General features: G+C 34.8%; 1 protein-coding gene across 4 annotated transcripts in view; it reads left to right on the top strand.

Annotated features, from left to right (window-relative positions):
- NR2C1 (nuclear receptor subfamily 2 group C member 1) overlaps positions 1-17457 on the top strand; it is a 44811-nt gene that overhangs the window by 12714 nt on the left and 14640 nt on the right. For 3 of the 4 annotated variants that reach the window (XM_047740305.1, XM_047740307.1, XM_047740304.1), the window contains 7 exons: positions 880-1110; positions 4015-4096; positions 6034-6213; positions 7242-7389; positions 7486-7576; positions 11200-11384; positions 12546-12711. In XM_047740305.1, coding sequence (XP_047596261.1) covers positions 880-1110; positions 4015-4096; positions 6034-6213; positions 7242-7389; positions 7486-7576; positions 11200-11384; positions 12546-12711 — 1083 coding nt within the window. Of the gene's footprint in view, positions 1-695; positions 734-879; positions 1111-4014; positions 4097-6033; positions 6214-7241; positions 7390-7485; positions 7577-11199; positions 11385-12545; positions 12712-17457 lie in introns of all 4 variants that reach the window. The other variant, XM_047740306.1, reaches the window with a different exon arrangement.

The raw sequence follows: 17457 nt of genomic DNA, 5'->3' as shown, positions 1-17457 counted from the left end.
TCTCTTGAACATCACAGGCTGTTCTACAAAACTAAATCTAGAATTACCCTTTTTGAAAAAGATCTTGCCACTCTGCTCTGTGATCTTCCAGTGGATCTTCATTTCACCCAGGAGGAAATCCAGATTTTGTAGTCCTTACACAGCCCTATACCATGTGGCTCCTGCTGTCGCTCGGATCCCATCTTTTACCGTAATCCCTTCTGCCATATAACTCTCTTGAGGTGCCTCTTACCTCACATATGTGAGACACACTCTTCCTGCCCCATGGCCTCTACCTGTATCCCAGGTAGAGGGTGTACTTCCTCTAGCTAGCCCTAAGCTTTGGTCTGCTGCGTCACTCAGGTCTGTGCAGAAGCCATCTCCTCATGGCTTTTGTTCCATCAGTGACTCTCACCAGCTCTACCCTGCTTTACTTTTTCTTTGTAGCACTTGATTCCATCTGAGAATATTATTCGCTTATTTGTTTTTTAATCTGCCTTTCCTCACTAAAATAAAAGCTTTATGAGAACAAAGGTTTTGTTTTGTTTATTGCTATATTCCAGGACCCAGAACAAACAATGCTTGGCAAATGGAATGCACCCAGTAAACATTTTTCTAAATGGAAGGTGGGAGGGAAGGGGAAGGAAGGAGTCAAAATAGTGAGGTCCAAATGTTTTTACCATTGTACCTTTATTTGCACATTTGTTTTTCTATAGGATGGGATTTTGTGGGAGTAGAATTTCTAGTTTAAAAGGTATGTATGTTTGTGTATTGTATTGACTATATATGTAATGGTATGCTTTCCTAGCTTTGTCTGAAAGTAGGAGAAAATTGTGCCCTTAGAGGGAAAAAAAAAAAAGATAAGTTGAATTGATTACTAATTTGACATGATTGTGTTAGATTGTTACCGAGCAGCAAACTGGCCAGAAAATCCAGATCGTGACGGCACTTGATCATAACACACAAGGCAAGCAGTTCATTCTGACAAATCACGATGGCTCTACCCCAAGCAAAGTCATTCTGGCCAGGCAAGATTCCACTCCAGGGAAAGTTTTCCTCACTACTCCAGATGCAGCAGGTGTTAATCAGTTATTTTTTACAACTCCTGATATGTCTGCACAACATCTCCAGGTAAATAATTTCAGAGTGTCTTTTCATCTTACACTTGAGAGAATTAAAAAGCACGTCATAAGTATAAGTGATGTTAAGACTTTACGTCCTACCTGGTCCATAGGAAAAGTTGCATAAAATTATGTGCTGTGCAGATTATCTGTGATGACTGCCCTTTCCTATATGCCATGGTACTCTTTCTCAGGCACCCTCACATCCATATATTCAGGGGGAGGGAGTTGTTAGTTTCAGATAATAAGATCCACTCTGCTTAGTTTGTCCAGGAAGCGGTTTCATAAAGGCTATAGAGAATTCACAGAATTGTTGGGAAGGCTGAAGATACAGCTCCAGTTCAGGTTTCCAAGAATAACATGTAGAATAGAGGTGCTGCAGAACTAGCATGTAGGAGACCTGCTGCTTCTGCATGGTTAGGAAACTGCCAAATTAAAAGCCCCTTCATGGTAGTAGCACTTTCCAAGACCATGCTGACTAGGCAACAAGAAGCTGCCAGATCAAGAAGTCAGTATTATGGCTGCGTCTTTGACAGATGCCTCCTTGGTTGTCATCTGTATCTTCCTTCATGTAGCAGACCATTTTATTCCCACCATCTGCTTTAACACTAGAAGTCAGTCAGTCGTCTAGATTAACTTCACATCATTTTAATTTTTGCTACTTACATATTTTTTGAAGAGTTAAGGCTTATACACGCTGCATGCCCATGATTATGTAGATATTTTCACTGATGGTTCCTATGATTGAACATAAATCCAAACAAACCCTTAAGTTTGTCTTTGGAGACTTTTTGGTGGAGTTTCCCACTTAAAATTGAATTCTCTGTTTTGTGATGAAAACCTGATCAAAGAAAATTCCTTTTAGGATTGAAGAACTAATTCATAAAATACAAAATTTTCCCTTTATATTCTGATAGATTCTGTTATTCTTCTAATTGCATCATTTATATTATTTTTAGAAACACCTAAGGTAAAAAGTGGATGAGATTTATAAGAAGTTACTTTATCAACAAGGCAGAAGTCACTAAAAAAATTTATAACATCACGAATACCTTAAGTTCTTTTTATCGACAGATTCAATTTAAAAAGTTTTAGTTACAGAAATATTGAACTGTTAGTACAGTCTCCATATAACCTCTCAACAGTTTCTCCTATTAACATTTTATATTAATATGATACCTTTATTATGACTAGTGAGCTGATTTTTATATATTATTTACTAAAATCCATAGATGTTTTTAGCTTTCCCTGATTTTTACCTAATATTCTTTTTGGTTCCAGGATACCATATTACATTTAGTCATCATGTCTTCTTAGATTCCTGTTAGCAGTGACAGTTTCTCAGACTTTCCTTGTATTTGATGACCTTGATGATTTTGAGGTTTACTGGTCAGGTATATTGTAGATGGCCCTGCTATGGGATTTTGACTACTGTTTTTCTCATGATTAGACTGGGATTGTTGGTTTTGGTGAGCAGGATCACAGAGGTTAAATGCCATTTTCATCACGTCATATCAAGTGTACTTACTATCATCATGTTTTATAACTGGTGACATTGATCTTCACCACCTGGGTGAAGTAGTATGTATCAAATTTCTCCACTGTAAAGTTGTTCTAAAAAAAACTTCTCTGTTTCAAGAAAAAAAGATAATATTGGTAATTTGCCTACTTTATGGATCACCCGTCAGGGTAAAAAAACAGAAACAGGTATAGGATAAAATTCCCCCAGGCCAAGAAGATTGGATTTCTGATCTAGTGACCTAAAGGATGTGGGCAAATCCCTTTGTCAATATTTCTTCTACCCTTAGGAATAATAGCAGATAAAAGATTAGCACCATTCACAATAGATGCACTATTAAGAAAAAGAGTGATACCTTTCATAGATACTTTCAAAGGACAGCTATTTTTTTAAAGTTTCTGTTAAAAACTAAATTTTTATCATGAGATAAGAAGAAATTATGCCATTATAACATAGCAAGGGACAGCTATTTTAAGGACTGTTTGAAGTTTTTTAAATCAGAATTACTCCTGAAGGCATTCATATCCCTAAGAGATGAAAAAGAGTCCAAGTGGAGGATTGGTGTGTGGGTTGTTTGAAAGCCAGGAGGCTCTATGGTGAACGCCCAATCACATTTTGGGGATTGAAGTAATCTCTTCACGTTTCAAAAGATTGGGGGAAAAAAATGATTAAAAGGTTAGAAGATAAAAGAAAAAGCTAGTGCTTCTTTTACAGCAATCTATTAGCTGCAACTAAGTGATTAGCTCTTTATATAATTTAAGAGAGTTTGTAATTTGCCCAAGGCCTCTCCACCCAGTTCCACTAACCTGCTACTGTTTATTACACTCTGTAGCCCAGGCTGTCGATGATTACACCTGTTCCAAATCTTAGATAACTCATTGATGGAATATTTATCAATCTTTTCCATAATTATAAGTAAATAATTCAAAAAAATTTTAACTATTCTATTTTAAAAATTCAATTATCTTTCTATGATTTTATAGATTATTTTTCCATGTGGAAAAATTTTGAGCTGTTTAAAGACATGTCATGATAGGGCTGATAATTGCTGCAGTAATTTGATATGTTGAATGAATAATGAATAATAAATGCTTAATAGGTAAGATACATTAAATACTCATGTATTTGAGTGTTTAATAGTGTTTAATGAGATTGTTATGAAACAAATTTAAAAGGCATTTTTCCTATCTTTGTTTCTAATAACATTGAAATTTTTCTTTATATATAAAGAAAATTAATAGTTTAATTGATATATGCATAATAGAGTTCAAAGTCTCAGAATAACTTACAAGAAAGAAAACAATAAGTAAGACTGACTGTTCTTTTACATTTTACTTAAAAGCATTATTAACAAATTATTGTTCTGGTTTTTTTGTTTTGGGGGGTTTTCTTTAGCTCTTAACAGATAATTCTTCCCCGGACCAAGGACCAAATAAGGTTTTTGATCTTTGCGTAGTATGTGGAGACAAAGCATCAGGTAACATTTTAAAAATAACCTTCTATGTGTGTTGTGTTGTTAAAATAACTACCACACTACCATGTTTCTTCTTCTCAAAGTAAAAAGAAAAGAGCATGTTGTTTTTATGATTCATATTTGAAGCCTATAAAATTTAACAGATTTTTCCCCAAAGCTTTTTATTCATCTAAAGTTTTATTTTACTTGAATGCAATTTAATTTGTTCTTCCAATGACATAAAAATGCATATTTTGAAGAATTGTGAAAAACAGCAGAAAAAATATTTGCTTATTTATTAGGATGGCAAAGAGAGAGAGGGAGAAAAACTTAAGCAGACTCCACACTGAGCTTGGAGCCCCACACAAGGCTCAGTTTCATCACCCTGAGATCATGATCTGATCCAAAACCAAGAGTCAAGGACTTAACCAACTATGCCACCTAGGTCCCCCAAAGACTTCTGCTTTTTTAAAAAAAAATTTTTAAATCTTTTATTTATTTATTTGGCAGAGAAATAGAGAACACAAGCAGACAGAGTGACTGGCAGAGGGAGAGGGAGAAGCAGGCTCTCCACTGAGCGGGGAGACCGATGCAGAGCTTGATCCCAGACTCTAGGATCATGACCTGAGCCGATGGCAGCTGCCTAACCAACTGAGCCACCCAGGCACCCCAAATTTTGCTTTTTAAATGTAAACTGAATATGTGGAAATTTTTCTTGAAAATAAAGTCAGTTTTGTCAAAGGAGTTGCTTAAAAATGAGTTGTGTCCTTATTAATACATAACATTGTTGCTAACTTACCTGCTGAGCCCTGTTGCTAGTCCACGTATATAGAATTGAGATGGAAAAGCTCTGATTACTCTTTAATGCTGTGCATAGCTGAGCAGCATTTCTCCAAATACTATTACTAGTACTCAGGTTTATGTCATTTTAGTTATGGTCATTGTTATTTTAGTACAGGAAAGCACCCATGTTCACTCATATATAATCTTTAATCTTTTCCATAGCTTCATTGCAACAATCTCCACTACAGCTTTTCCCAGAGTATGTTCAATTTAATAGGTATTTATCAAAGAAATGGCCTATGAAGTGGTAGGTTAATCAAAGTGTGACACATTTCTCCAGAAACTTAAAAAGTGGAACCCACAGTGAGAAGAGATTACTATAGGGGTACCTGGGAGGCTCAGTTGATTAAATGTCTTACCCTCGATTTCAGCTTAGGTCATGATCTCAGGGTTGTGAGATCAAGCCCCATAGAGGCTCTGTACAGAGCATGTAGCATGCTTAAGATTCTTTCTCTCCTCCTCCCTCTATCCTTCCTCACCCACAGTCTCCCCAAAAAAGAGAATGCTGTAGCTCAAATACTAATTGATGTATCTTTTTTTCAAGCAGAGTTTTCAGAATAAAATATCCTTATATAATGTAAAAGAGAATTATAATTTATAAGTGATCTCAGAAGTGAAAATAGTTTTTACTTATGGTGTTATGGGTGGTTTTGCTTTTCCTCTTTCCAAAATTTTCCATATCATTGTTTAGGTTACTTTACAGAATTAAAAATTCATACTATTTAATATATTTATCAAAGAATATGGTTGTTTCATTCTCTACTTAGTAACTCCTAAAAAATGTTTCCATGTCCCAGACTCAAAAATCATTTCATTACATATATTCTTGTTACTTAAAGGGAAGAAATGGGCTTATTTCCCATATCTGTTCAAAAAAATGTGACTTTTGGGGCACCTGGGTGGCTCAGTGGGTTAAAGCCTCTGCTTTCGGCTCAGGTCATGATCCCAGGGTTCTGGGATCGAGCCCCGCATCGGGCTCTCTGCTCAGCGGGGAGCCTGCTTCCTCCTCTCTCTCTGCCTGCTTCTCTGCCTACTTGTGATCTCTGTCAAATAAATAAATAAAATCTTAAAAAAAAAAAAAAACGTGACTTTTGTTTTCTTAAACATCTTGTCTCTAGGGCGTCACTATGGAGCAGTAACCTGTGAAGGCTGCAAAGGATTTTTTAAAAGAAGCATCCGAAAAAATTTAGTTTATTCATGTCGAGGATCAAAGGACTGTATTATCAATAAACACCATCGAAACCGCTGTCAATACTGCAGGTTACAGAGATGTATTGCGCTTGGAATGAGACAGGATTGTATGTATTAACTTTAAAGGAGAACATAATTTTAAGAATTCAGCCAACCTCTAGAAATATGTCAAAGTTAACACAATATGTGAATATGTATGCTTTTTAATTTACAGTATTCCAACTAACAGTTTAGAAATGTGTACATATGCATGTATTTTTTATTCATTCAACAATATATTTATTGTCCATATGCTATGCATGTATATATGTTTGAACTTGGTTTTTAAAAACATGCCTAACTAGATAACAGTTTAGTTTTCGATTAAACTACTAAGGTGATAAGTTGGGTAGCTAATATTGATTGAGTTCTCACCATACCTAATTCTGTGTATAGCATAGGAATTAACTTATTCTTCTCATAGCAAAATACTGTGCAGTAGGTACTACTCTTAGCCATTTTACATTTGAGTAAACAGATTTAGTAACTTGCCCATGGTTACATAACTAATAAGTGGCAGAACTCAGATCTGAATCTTGGCAGGTTTTGTTTTGTTTTTTTTTTTCTCAGAAAATGTACATTTAACAACTAAACTATACTATCTCCTATGTATCATAAAATAAAATCCTATAAAATAAGTGAAATATACTACTTGTATTTTATAAATGAAGATTATAAACAGTTGAATTACTTCTCAAAAACCTCCCTGCCCTTAACTATAAAAGATTTAGCTTTTTGTGGCTCTCTATTAGTATTACTTTCAGTCGGTAAGATATTATTTTTTTTTAACTCTCACATAGATAGGTAAGAGACTACTGTCTTCAGTTTTTCCTTCTTGATGGTGAGCTTTTAAAAAATAAGAATTTCTCTACATTTCTACCACAGCTGGGTCAGGTAGACTTTGAAACGAGAACAAGAGATGCAAATTATTATTCCAAAGCAACTTTGTTGAAGTTGGAAATAATTTCTAAAGATGATCTTTAGAGTTCAGTTATGGTAACTGTCTCCCATGACCAACATTGCTGACTGAATGGTTACATTTATAATTGCCTATACATTCCGCACTGTGATGTAATAGCTTCATGCATTTTTGTAGCTGTTCAGTGTGAAAGAAAACCTATTGAAGTATCACGAGAAAAATCTTCCAACTGTGCCGCTTCAACAGAAAAAATCTACATCCGAAAAGACCTTCGAAGTCCATTAGCTGCAACTCCAACTTTTGTAACAGATAGTGAAACTGCAAGGTATAGTACAAACCAGCAAAACATAGATTAAGTAGCTGGTCCTTTGTTTTTCTTCCCAGTGAAACTAAGGCTAAAATGTGTACTTGTTTGTTACAGGTCAGCAGGACTGTTAGATTCAGGAATGTTTGTGAATATTCACCAATCTGGAATAAAAACTGAGTCAACTGTGCTGATGACACCAGATAAGGTGTGTTTAGTGCAATTAATTTAAAGCTTAAATTTTTTTTTTAGCTTTTAATATTTTTTCCCTTTTCTTCATCTCCGCCATTACTTTGGTTAATTGGTCTGGTCTTAAATATTCCCTATTACAAGTTGCTTTTTTAAATGATCCACTATTTGATAGTGTCAAGTGACAGCTAAAACAGTTTAGTAACAAATTTAATGGCTTTATTCAAGGGAAAACAATCCATAGATCAGGAGAGCACTCTTGCTGAGGGATTTTGGGCAAGAGTGAGTTTTAGAAAACGTTAGAAGCAGCAATATGGAAAGGGCCTTATTGACTAGGAGCTTGAAGATTTCCTTATAAGGCTAGTGGGTCCTGCTTCTTAGGGTAAGGTGAGCTAGTTAAAGCAGAGTTGAGGATTGTGATTGGTGTATGTTAGGTTCCCTTGACAGGTATTTCTTGTAAGTGTTTGCTGCTTTGGGTTTAGATTTGTGACCAGGATAGCCTCCATTTTGTGTGTCCTCATAGGAATAACTATCAGTAGAAATGTTCATTATTGCCCTAGGACAATTATAGCTTCAAAATGAAAGTAACAGACAAAAAGTCTTACAGGTTTCTTTTATCTCAGAAGTCCTCAGAAATAGAAATTTTTATTAAGTGTGAAATTCCTTTTTTCTTTCTTTCTTTTTTTTTTTTTAAGATTTTTTATTTATTTATTTGACAGATCACAAGTAGGCAGAGAGGCAGGCAGAGAGAGAGAGGAGGAAGCAGGCTCCCTGCTGAGGAGAGAGCCCGATGCGGGGCTTGATCCCAGGACCCTGGGATCATGACCTGAGCCAAAGGCAGAGGCTTTAACCCACTGAGCCACCCAGGAGCCCCCCCCCCTTTTTTTTTTTAAGATTTACTTATTTATTTTGGAGAAAGAGAGCATGAGCACTAGGGGCAGAGGGAGAGGGAGAGAGAGAGCACAGAGCCTGACTCAGGGCTTCGTCTTATGACCCTGAGATCACAATCTGGGCCAAAACCAAGAGTCAGATGCTAACCAACTGCTCCATCCAGGTGCCCCAAGTGCAAAATTCTTAATATTTCTTTTATACTCCCCTATATATTTTATAGTAACGAAATACTTAAAATATTTCAGGTGAAAAGAAATTTCCTAGCACATCTTTTACTCAAAACATTGACTTGAGTCAAGAGTAGGAATAGAATTGCAAGAGCTTTCATTATGTGTCTAAGTTACCTGTTTTCTCTTAAAGGTTGGAGTCTTTGTTTTGAGCAAGGAGTCTCAAGGAAAAAAGTCTTATTAGATGGAGCATGTGGCATTTATGCAGTGTTCAGAAACCCCTTATGAGAATAAAAATTTCTCCTGAAGACTCATGTCTAGATACAGATCTTAGGTAGCCTATGAATAGTATTTCTCTCAGCCCGTAATGTAATCTGGTTTTATATAACCTATAAGATTATTCATCCTATTTATAGCTAGATTTATTCTGTATTAGTTTTTTGATATTCTTTTTTTTTTTTTTTTTTTTTTTTTTTTTTTTTTTTTTTTTTTTAGTTTTTTGATATTCTTAAGGGATTCTTCATACATGAGCTCTGGAATCAAATTTCATCTGCCACTTACTAGCTACATAACCTTGAGCAAGTTATTTGACCTGTCAGTGCTTCACTTTCCTTCCTCATCTGTAAAATAGGGCAAATAAGAGTGTCAACCATACAGGTTGGGCTTTAGCATTTTGTTATTAAGTGGGGAGATTTGACCTTTTACCATATATTTTGGAATTAGAAGATTTTGCTTCACCTTGCATACGTGATTCAAGGTTAGGATGGTAGTTAGGACGGCACTGACATATTAACTCCTTTAGGAAAGGAAGACAACTATGTTTTGTTGAGAAATTACTATTTTCCCAGATACTGCTTTTCTATATGTCTTTGTATTAAATTATAATAACAATCTTGTGTGGTAAGTTTCTGACAAAGTCTCAAAACTGTCAGGTCACAAGATGCGATCTTTTTGCATTGCCTAAGAGTCTTCATTGGCAAAAACTTAAAAATCTAGCTAGGTAGGCATGTTATAAAATGGAAGAAAATAGATGTGTTTAAGTTTTAGTTGAAAATTAAAACACTTAAAAATGTTAACTCCTTTTATTCAAGTATATGAAGCCTGGAACAGTGGTTAGAGCATAGGCTTTCCCATCAGACCTGACTTCCCAGTCTTGCCTCCACTGTTTGCTGCAGAACGACAAGAGGTAATACTTCTTGTCAGTAATAAAGGCATGATGATTCCTATTTCACAGGGTTGTTACAAGGATTAAATAAAATACATATATAAGTAGGAACGAAGTAAGAACTCCACAACTAGTAGGTTTCTCAGTAAATGATCCTCGGACCATTTGTTAATTTGGGAAGCACAAAAATTGTTTCATTCTGTTCACTAAAACTAATTTCACATAAACTGAAGAATTGATATAACATGAAACATCAAGGAAACGTGTATTTTTGTTGTATTAAAAGCACTTTAAAACAGAAAAATTAAATTTCATTAAAGGATTCTGTCAGTTGGCCGTAGAAGGCAATTGAAGGGACTCTCATTAGGTTAGGATGGAATAATTTGAGTATTTAAACAAGAATGATTCATTTAAATGTATCAAATATATAAAAATCTATGAATTTAAAGTGGTACTTAAAACTCACTTGTCGCCAGTAGAGGTTGCTAAGGGCACTGACTCATTGCTCTGAAAATTGATAAAGAAAAATCAAGCACCTATCTGCCTTTCCTACAGAAATTATGTTTCTGGGTAGTCAAAGAGTTAAGGAGAGAGAATACTTTTTCACAAAATAATAATAGCTAATTAGTGAATAAAGAATATATACATGATTAACAAAAAATGAAAGCTAAAGACAAATGGGAGAATATGCAATGTATAGCAAAAGGCCATTATCATGGGCTCCTGGGTGGCTCAGTTGGTCAGGTATCTGCTTTCAGCTCAGGTCATGATCCTGGGTCCTGGAATTAAGTCCTGTGTCAGGCTTCCTGCTCCCTGAAGAATCTGCTTCTCCCTCTGCCCCTCCCCCTCATTCTCATAATCTCTTTTTCTCTCTGTCAAATAAATTAAAGAGATTTTTCACCGACACACCACCTGGTATTAACACATTTAACACAGTGGCTGATGAAAATTGGCATTCTAAGAATTCTGTTCAGTAATACATTTACGTTTTTTCCCTCTTTTCAGTAACATTAATTTTAATACATTCCGTACAACTTTATAGTTTGTATAGAGAGTTTTGGAAATTGGCAGAATTTTAATTAAAGAACTTAAAAGATCATCTAAGATCCTTTTACAGAGGGAGGGATTGTTGATGTGAATATATTAATCATTAGTATACTTTTTGGTTTAATGTAACTTTTATATAAACATTTCCTAGGAAATGTACCTGATGTTTTTAAACTTAACATTTTCCTCAGGAAGTTTCTAAAGGCTCAGAGCTCTTTGATTTTACTTTCTAGGTTCCATTTATCTTAATTAGAATATTTTAATTTTGTCATTTCATAACCTAGAATTGGATATTTCAGACAAAAAGTTCTCTGATACCCCAATTTGCAGATTTTAATACTTTTTTTTTTTTTTTTTTTTTTTTTTTTAAAGGCTGAATCCTGTCAGGGAGATTTAAGTACATTGGCCAGTGTGGTTACATCATTAGCAAATCTTGGAAAAACTAAAGATCCTTCTCAGAATAGTAATGAAACGTCTGTGATTGAAAGCTTAAATAATGGTGATACCTCTTTGTGTGATTTTCATCAAGAAATGCAGACTAATGGTGATGTTTCAAGGTAAGGTCTGTTTTGATCTTATTAGTATATCTTAAAATAATCTTATGTCGAATACTATTTACAGAAGTTTCAGAAAACAAGTATTTCTGTTAGACTTAGAAAATTTAAAGCACAGTAAGTTTTCACTGAAAAAGCACATTCAGTGTGAAATATTATTCAGTAGGTTACATTCCAAATAATGAGCAATAAATGAAAATTACAAGATTAGAAATGTAATCATAAAATTTAGGTATTTTTTCTTGCTAAACATGTTATTTTATCTTCTGTGTATTTAGAGTTAAACAATTGCCTTACTCCAGGCAGGCATGTTCATTTTCCCCACCAATTTTTAAATGATGAAAATAGATTTGAAGGACTTAATTGAATCAACTACAATTTTAAGTTACACTTCAGGAAACTTGTATAAGAATTCTGTTTTTTGTTCTCTTGATATTAATATATGGGATGTAGAAACTGGATCTCTTCAGGCTTTTTTCACACTGTTCATCATCTAAATGTTGCGGAAACTGCATTTAAGAGTCTCAATAAGTACTTTGTTGAACATGAGATTTTAAGGAACTCTAAAAGGCCTCTCTGAAAAATATGGGGAGTGAATAGTTATTTGCTAACATTAGTTCATTATTTGCCATCCTAATCTCAAGATTCTTACAGATTAGATGTAGCTGTGTTAACATAAGTTTTAAAATATTTCTGAATTTTTAAATAAAATTAAAATCTAATCTGTTGTGTAGAATGCAGTGAAGTTGACAGAAGTTCTTGCCCTTATTCTTTCTAAATAACTTCTGTATATAAAGTAAATGGGCTGTTATCTTGTAGTATCAAATGTATAACTTGTAAAAGCATGTTTTGAGACAAAGTGTAAGGGTTTTTCCTCCTGGTAATTATGTAAGTTTTTTTTTTTTTAAAGACTGTCATTCTCTGATAATGCATTAATATAATACAGCTTTTCATACTATACATAATTGAAGTTTATTTGTTGCGTTTGGAAGCAGGTATAGGTATCACTGAAATAGAGTAATCAGTGATACACTGAAGTTCTGTATTCTCAATAATTTTTTAGGCCTAAATCTTAATTCCAGAATTTTATGTAGGATTTTATTATTATTATTTATTTTTTTTTGGAGATTGACCAAGCTCAAAGCATCTAATGTCTCCTAATAGGGCATTTGACACTCTTGCAAAAGCACTGAATCCTGGAGAGAGCACAGCCTGTCAGAGCTCAGCAGAAGGCATGGAAGGAAGCCTTCACCTAATTGCTGGAGACTCGAGCATAAATTACATCGAAAAAGAGGGGCCACTTCTCAGCGACTCACATGTAGCTTTCAGGGTATTTCCATATTTTTAAAATATAATTTTTAATCTTGTATTACCCATTTTGATTTTAATCTTCCCTTCAGAAATCAAGGTATATTTGTTGTGCTTTTAAAGTCAGAAGTATTCTTGATAGAATTCAAAATAGCAACTGAAACATGCACATCTGGCTGCAGAAAGCGATGGCTCAGCAAAGCATCCTGTTTATAAATCATGGTTGTGATATCGATTAGTGGTTTTAAGTTTATAAAAGCTAGCTTTTAGAACATTTTAGACATGAGTTTGGGGTGTTGCTGTTAACCCTGAGTATTGACATTCACCATGTTTGTATACATGGTTTTCTTCAGTGCTTTAGCGTAAGCTAGTATGTGAGACCCAGTTATTCCTACCATAGTAACTATAAAGAATTCCATTTGTTAGTATTGTCCTAATTAGCTAGCTCTCAGTATTAAGAATATAAAAATTATTTAATACATTTTAACTTCTGGCTTTTAACTTCTTACATTTTAACCATTTTGGAGAAGGTACATTTGTAGTTTATTTTTTTGCTCCCCTAAATACATTAATTTATGATGAAAATAATACATGTAGAATATTAGAAAATAACTTTGGCATTCAAATAATGTTCAGACTATAGCTATAGAAACACTGACCATTGAGGCCCTATATTAAGACTCAGATGTTTTGACCCCTCCATTTTAACCACTCTGTATCTTTTCTCTGCCAGCAATGAGTACTCTCAGCAAATCGTATGCAAAGTGATTAAAAATATATAGGAGATTTCAATTAGCAATACACAGCAGTCCTAGAGTACCTGAAGGAAATTATGTATAACTTTACTTTAGATTATAAGTTTTCATGGGTTTCTAATGAAAATATAAACAGTTAACAAATAGTGGTTTGTGTGACTGGTACAAATAACACAAATCTAACATTGGCTAAAACTGCATACGATAAAATTTATATTTGTAAAATTTGACTTGGTAGAAGTAGCCACAAAGAAAACTCAGTGACTTAATAAAGTGCTGTAATTTGATACAGTCAGTAAAACATAACAGTGAAACCAATCTTCATGTAAAATTTTACCAAAGATAACCTGTATGAAAAAAATTAGAAATGTTTTATTTGTACTGTCCATAAAAATTTGGGGGGGGGCGGCTGGTAAAAAAGATAATGGGAATAATCAGTGTCATCCTTAAAAATTATGGTAGGAGCTATGGACGAGGGTGGAGCAAGGCAAAACTGATTTTCCCCATTGCTTTTTTATTCTGAATAAAAGACATGCTTTTGTTGTCTGTCTTTTATTTTCTACCTTTGGATTTAAATGGGAAGGAAAGGAAGAAGATAGGTAGGAAGAGAACCCATTGCAAGTAAAAAGTATAGAGTACTTCTATAGAAAGCAGAAGCCATCCTTTTTTAGTTGTTGATGTTGGTCCTCAAAATGTTTGATTTTTTCAAATATTTGTTATGGATGGATGTATTAGGCAAATTAGAACTTTTTTCCTGTCTCTGGAATAGTCTTTGACCTGCTGTTCTCTGGGTGTCCTCAGAATCAGCGCTGTGAACTTTCTTGGTCTCCTGACAAAGACAGCTTCTTTCTCTGATGCTTGTTTACAGCCTTTGTGAAATCAAGAGTTTTACTTTCTCTCACTTCCCAATTCAGTACTTTCGTAGTTGGCTTTCTCATTGAGGTTTTACAGTTATGAGTTTCAAAACCTGACATCTGTGATCAAAAACTCAGTTTTCTCTTAACAACTGAGCTAAATAGGATTTTGTTCCTATCATACATTTTTACGTACACTGTAGTTTGCAACATGCTTTCGTGTGTACATTCTTACATTTGAGCCTTAATCACAGTTGGTTGTGAAAGTTTGGACTTGTATTGTCATTTATACATTGTGAATGAAAAAAGATTTGGAGGTTTTCAGTGTCTTGTTCAAAGCAATGCAAACAGGAGAAATAGTCTAATAATGCATCTTGGAATTTGGTTCTGGAGAATCTAGGACAAAAGAAATATTAAATATTTTTATTAAATTTCAGAGTTTCTGGTGTGATTTCATATACTTTATTCTTCATTCTTGTTATTTGATTACATAGATCATGAAGGTGGATAGAATTCCCATTTAGAAATAAGTGTATGAGACGGAGGTAGGTGATTTCCAAAACTGTTCTCTCATACATATCATCTCAGTATTAAAACGATAGCCCTTCTGGTTACCATCTTTGATGTTTGGGACTCGTTATCATTCTCCCCACACCTCACTCCCTTCCATTCCCTAATTGAATCCTAACCATTCTTTTGTTTGAATTTCTCCTTTCCTCTTCATTTTTGTCACCATATTTCAAGGTCTTTTAAATTTTCTAACCTAAACTGTTAGTGTAATGTCTTTGCTTCCAGTCTCTTCATCTTGTCTTTTGCCCTGGTAACAGAGTGATGTTTATTAAAAATCAGTCCAGTTATGGGACGCCTGAGTGGCTCAGTTGGTTATACATCTACCTTCAGCTCAGGTCCTGGGATCGAACCCTTAGTTAGGCTCCCTGCTTAGCCCTCTCCCTCTCCCCCTTCTCCCCTCTTCATGTGTGTGTGTGCACTCTCTCTCTCAGATAAATAAAATCTTAAAAAAAAAAATCCAGTTATGTTACTCTGCTACCTAAAAGCCTTCGTTAGCTTTCTATTGCCCATATGAGATAAAGTCCATGACCTTTTAGGACCTTACACGTTTTGATTCAGTTGACCATCATTTATCAGAAATGCCATCCCTCTCTTAGCCCTTTCTGCAACTCATTCCATTTCCCTTTTATTTTTCTTTTGAAGCCTCAGCATTTAGCTTAGTACGTTACAGTGATATCCTGGTTGGGGCACCTGGCTACCTCAGTTGGTAGAGTATGTGACTCTTGATTTTTGGGTTGTGAGTTTGAGTCCCACATTGGCGGTTGAATTTACTTAAAAAAAAAAGAAAGAAAAGAGATCTCAGTCAGTGTTTGCTGAATTATAATATGTAATCTAGGGTCACACAACTAATTAATGACATGTTGGAGTAGAATTCGCATCTCCTAACTCAAGTCAAATGATTATTTTAAAATCCTATCATTTAGCTAATTATCAGAATTACAGAAAGTGCTAGAAAGGTAATGGTAGACAAGTAACTTCTAAAATGGGTAGCCAAGTTTAATTCAAGTCAACACTCTTTTAAAAGTCATCTCAGTATATTGGGGCACCTGGGTGTCTCAGTTGGTTAAATATCCGACTCTTGACCTCAACTCAGGTCTTGATCTCGCGGTCATGAGTTTGAACCCCACATTCGGCTCCATTCAGGGCATGAAGCCTACTTTAAAAAAAAAAAAATAATCTCAATGTGCTGAATGTGCACAGTTTTTAAAATGTGTGTAATTCAATTTATAAACCTAAAAGTCCACAGGTATTTGGGGGAAGCTCTTTAACATCTTTAGTAGAAACTCATCTTCTTTATATAGAGGAAGAAACCATTGTCTTTGCAATCTAAAAGACTTGTTGAATAAATTCTTATTTCTTAAGCCAGCGTTGACTGATTCATGATGCTAGAGGTGTATCTTGCTTTAAGAAAATTAAGTATTAAAACAGATAAATTATGAGATATTTCTTCTCTTTGTAATATAACATGACAGTCTTTTAAATAATGAGTTCCTCTAGTATGTATTGCAAATGATTTTAATTTTATGATTAAAGCACAGAGTTTTCAACATTACCACCACTATTCTAGCAGTCAAGGTACATCTGTATCTTTAGCCTTTATGTCTAATTTTTTATACTGTAACTATTTTACTTCTTAAAAGTGACTAAACTATTTGTTTAAACAACTGTTGTTTTGCATCCTACTTACTCCAGCCCCCTAAAACTAGTAATCTCTGGTAATTCCCCGATCTTTCAGGCTTTTCCCCACTCAACTCCCCTTGAGCAATTCTGAAAAGGTATGATAGTTTTCCCAGTTTGTTTTTCATATACTTACATATAGAAAGAAACAGTTGCATCCTGATAATTATATTTAAGATGTTTAATATCTGCTTGCCTATAGTTCTCTTAAGAATTCTTTTTAAATAGTGGAATTTTAATTTGCTGCTCCAGTAAACATTTCTCAAGCATTTCAAAATTATTCTCAGGGTGCCTGGGTGGCTCAGTCATTGGAGTCTGTGACTCTTTTTTTTTTTCTTTTAATTAAAGATTTTGTTTATTTGACAGAGACACAGTGAGAGAGGGAACACAAGTAGGGGGAATGGGAAAGGGAGAAGCAGGCTTCCCGCCAATCAAGGAGTCCAATGGAGTCCACTGGGCTCAAACCCAGGACCCTGGGATCATGACCTGAGCTGAAGGCAGACGCTTAACGACTGAGCCACCCAGGCACCCCGGAGTATACGACTCTTAATCTCAGGATTGTGAATTTGAGCCCCCTGTTGGGTGTAAGGAACACTTAAAAATAAAAATCTTAAAAAAAAATTTTTTTTTTAATAAAAAATATTCTTAGGACACCTGGGTGGCTCAGTAGGTTGAACATCTTTCTGCCTTCGGCTTAGGTCATGATTCTGGAGTCCTGAGTCCCAGCCCCGCATCGGGCTCTCTGCTCAGTGGGGATCCGATGATTCTCCTTCTGCCCCTCAACGTCGCTTGTGCTCACTCTCTTTTTCTTTCTCAAATAAATAAAATCTTTAAAAATATATATGTATTCTTCTCATACATGGTATTTCAACTATTAATATCTCTTGTTTTATTAGTTGGCACCATTTATAA

The sequence above is a fragment of the Lutra lutra genome, chromosome 8 (assembly GCF_902655055.1).
Source record: "Lutra lutra chromosome 8, mLutLut1.2, whole genome shotgun sequence".
Taxonomy (NCBI): Eukaryota; Metazoa; Chordata; class Mammalia; order Carnivora; family Mustelidae; genus Lutra; species Lutra lutra.
This window is presented reverse-complemented; position numbering and strand designations above follow the sequence as displayed.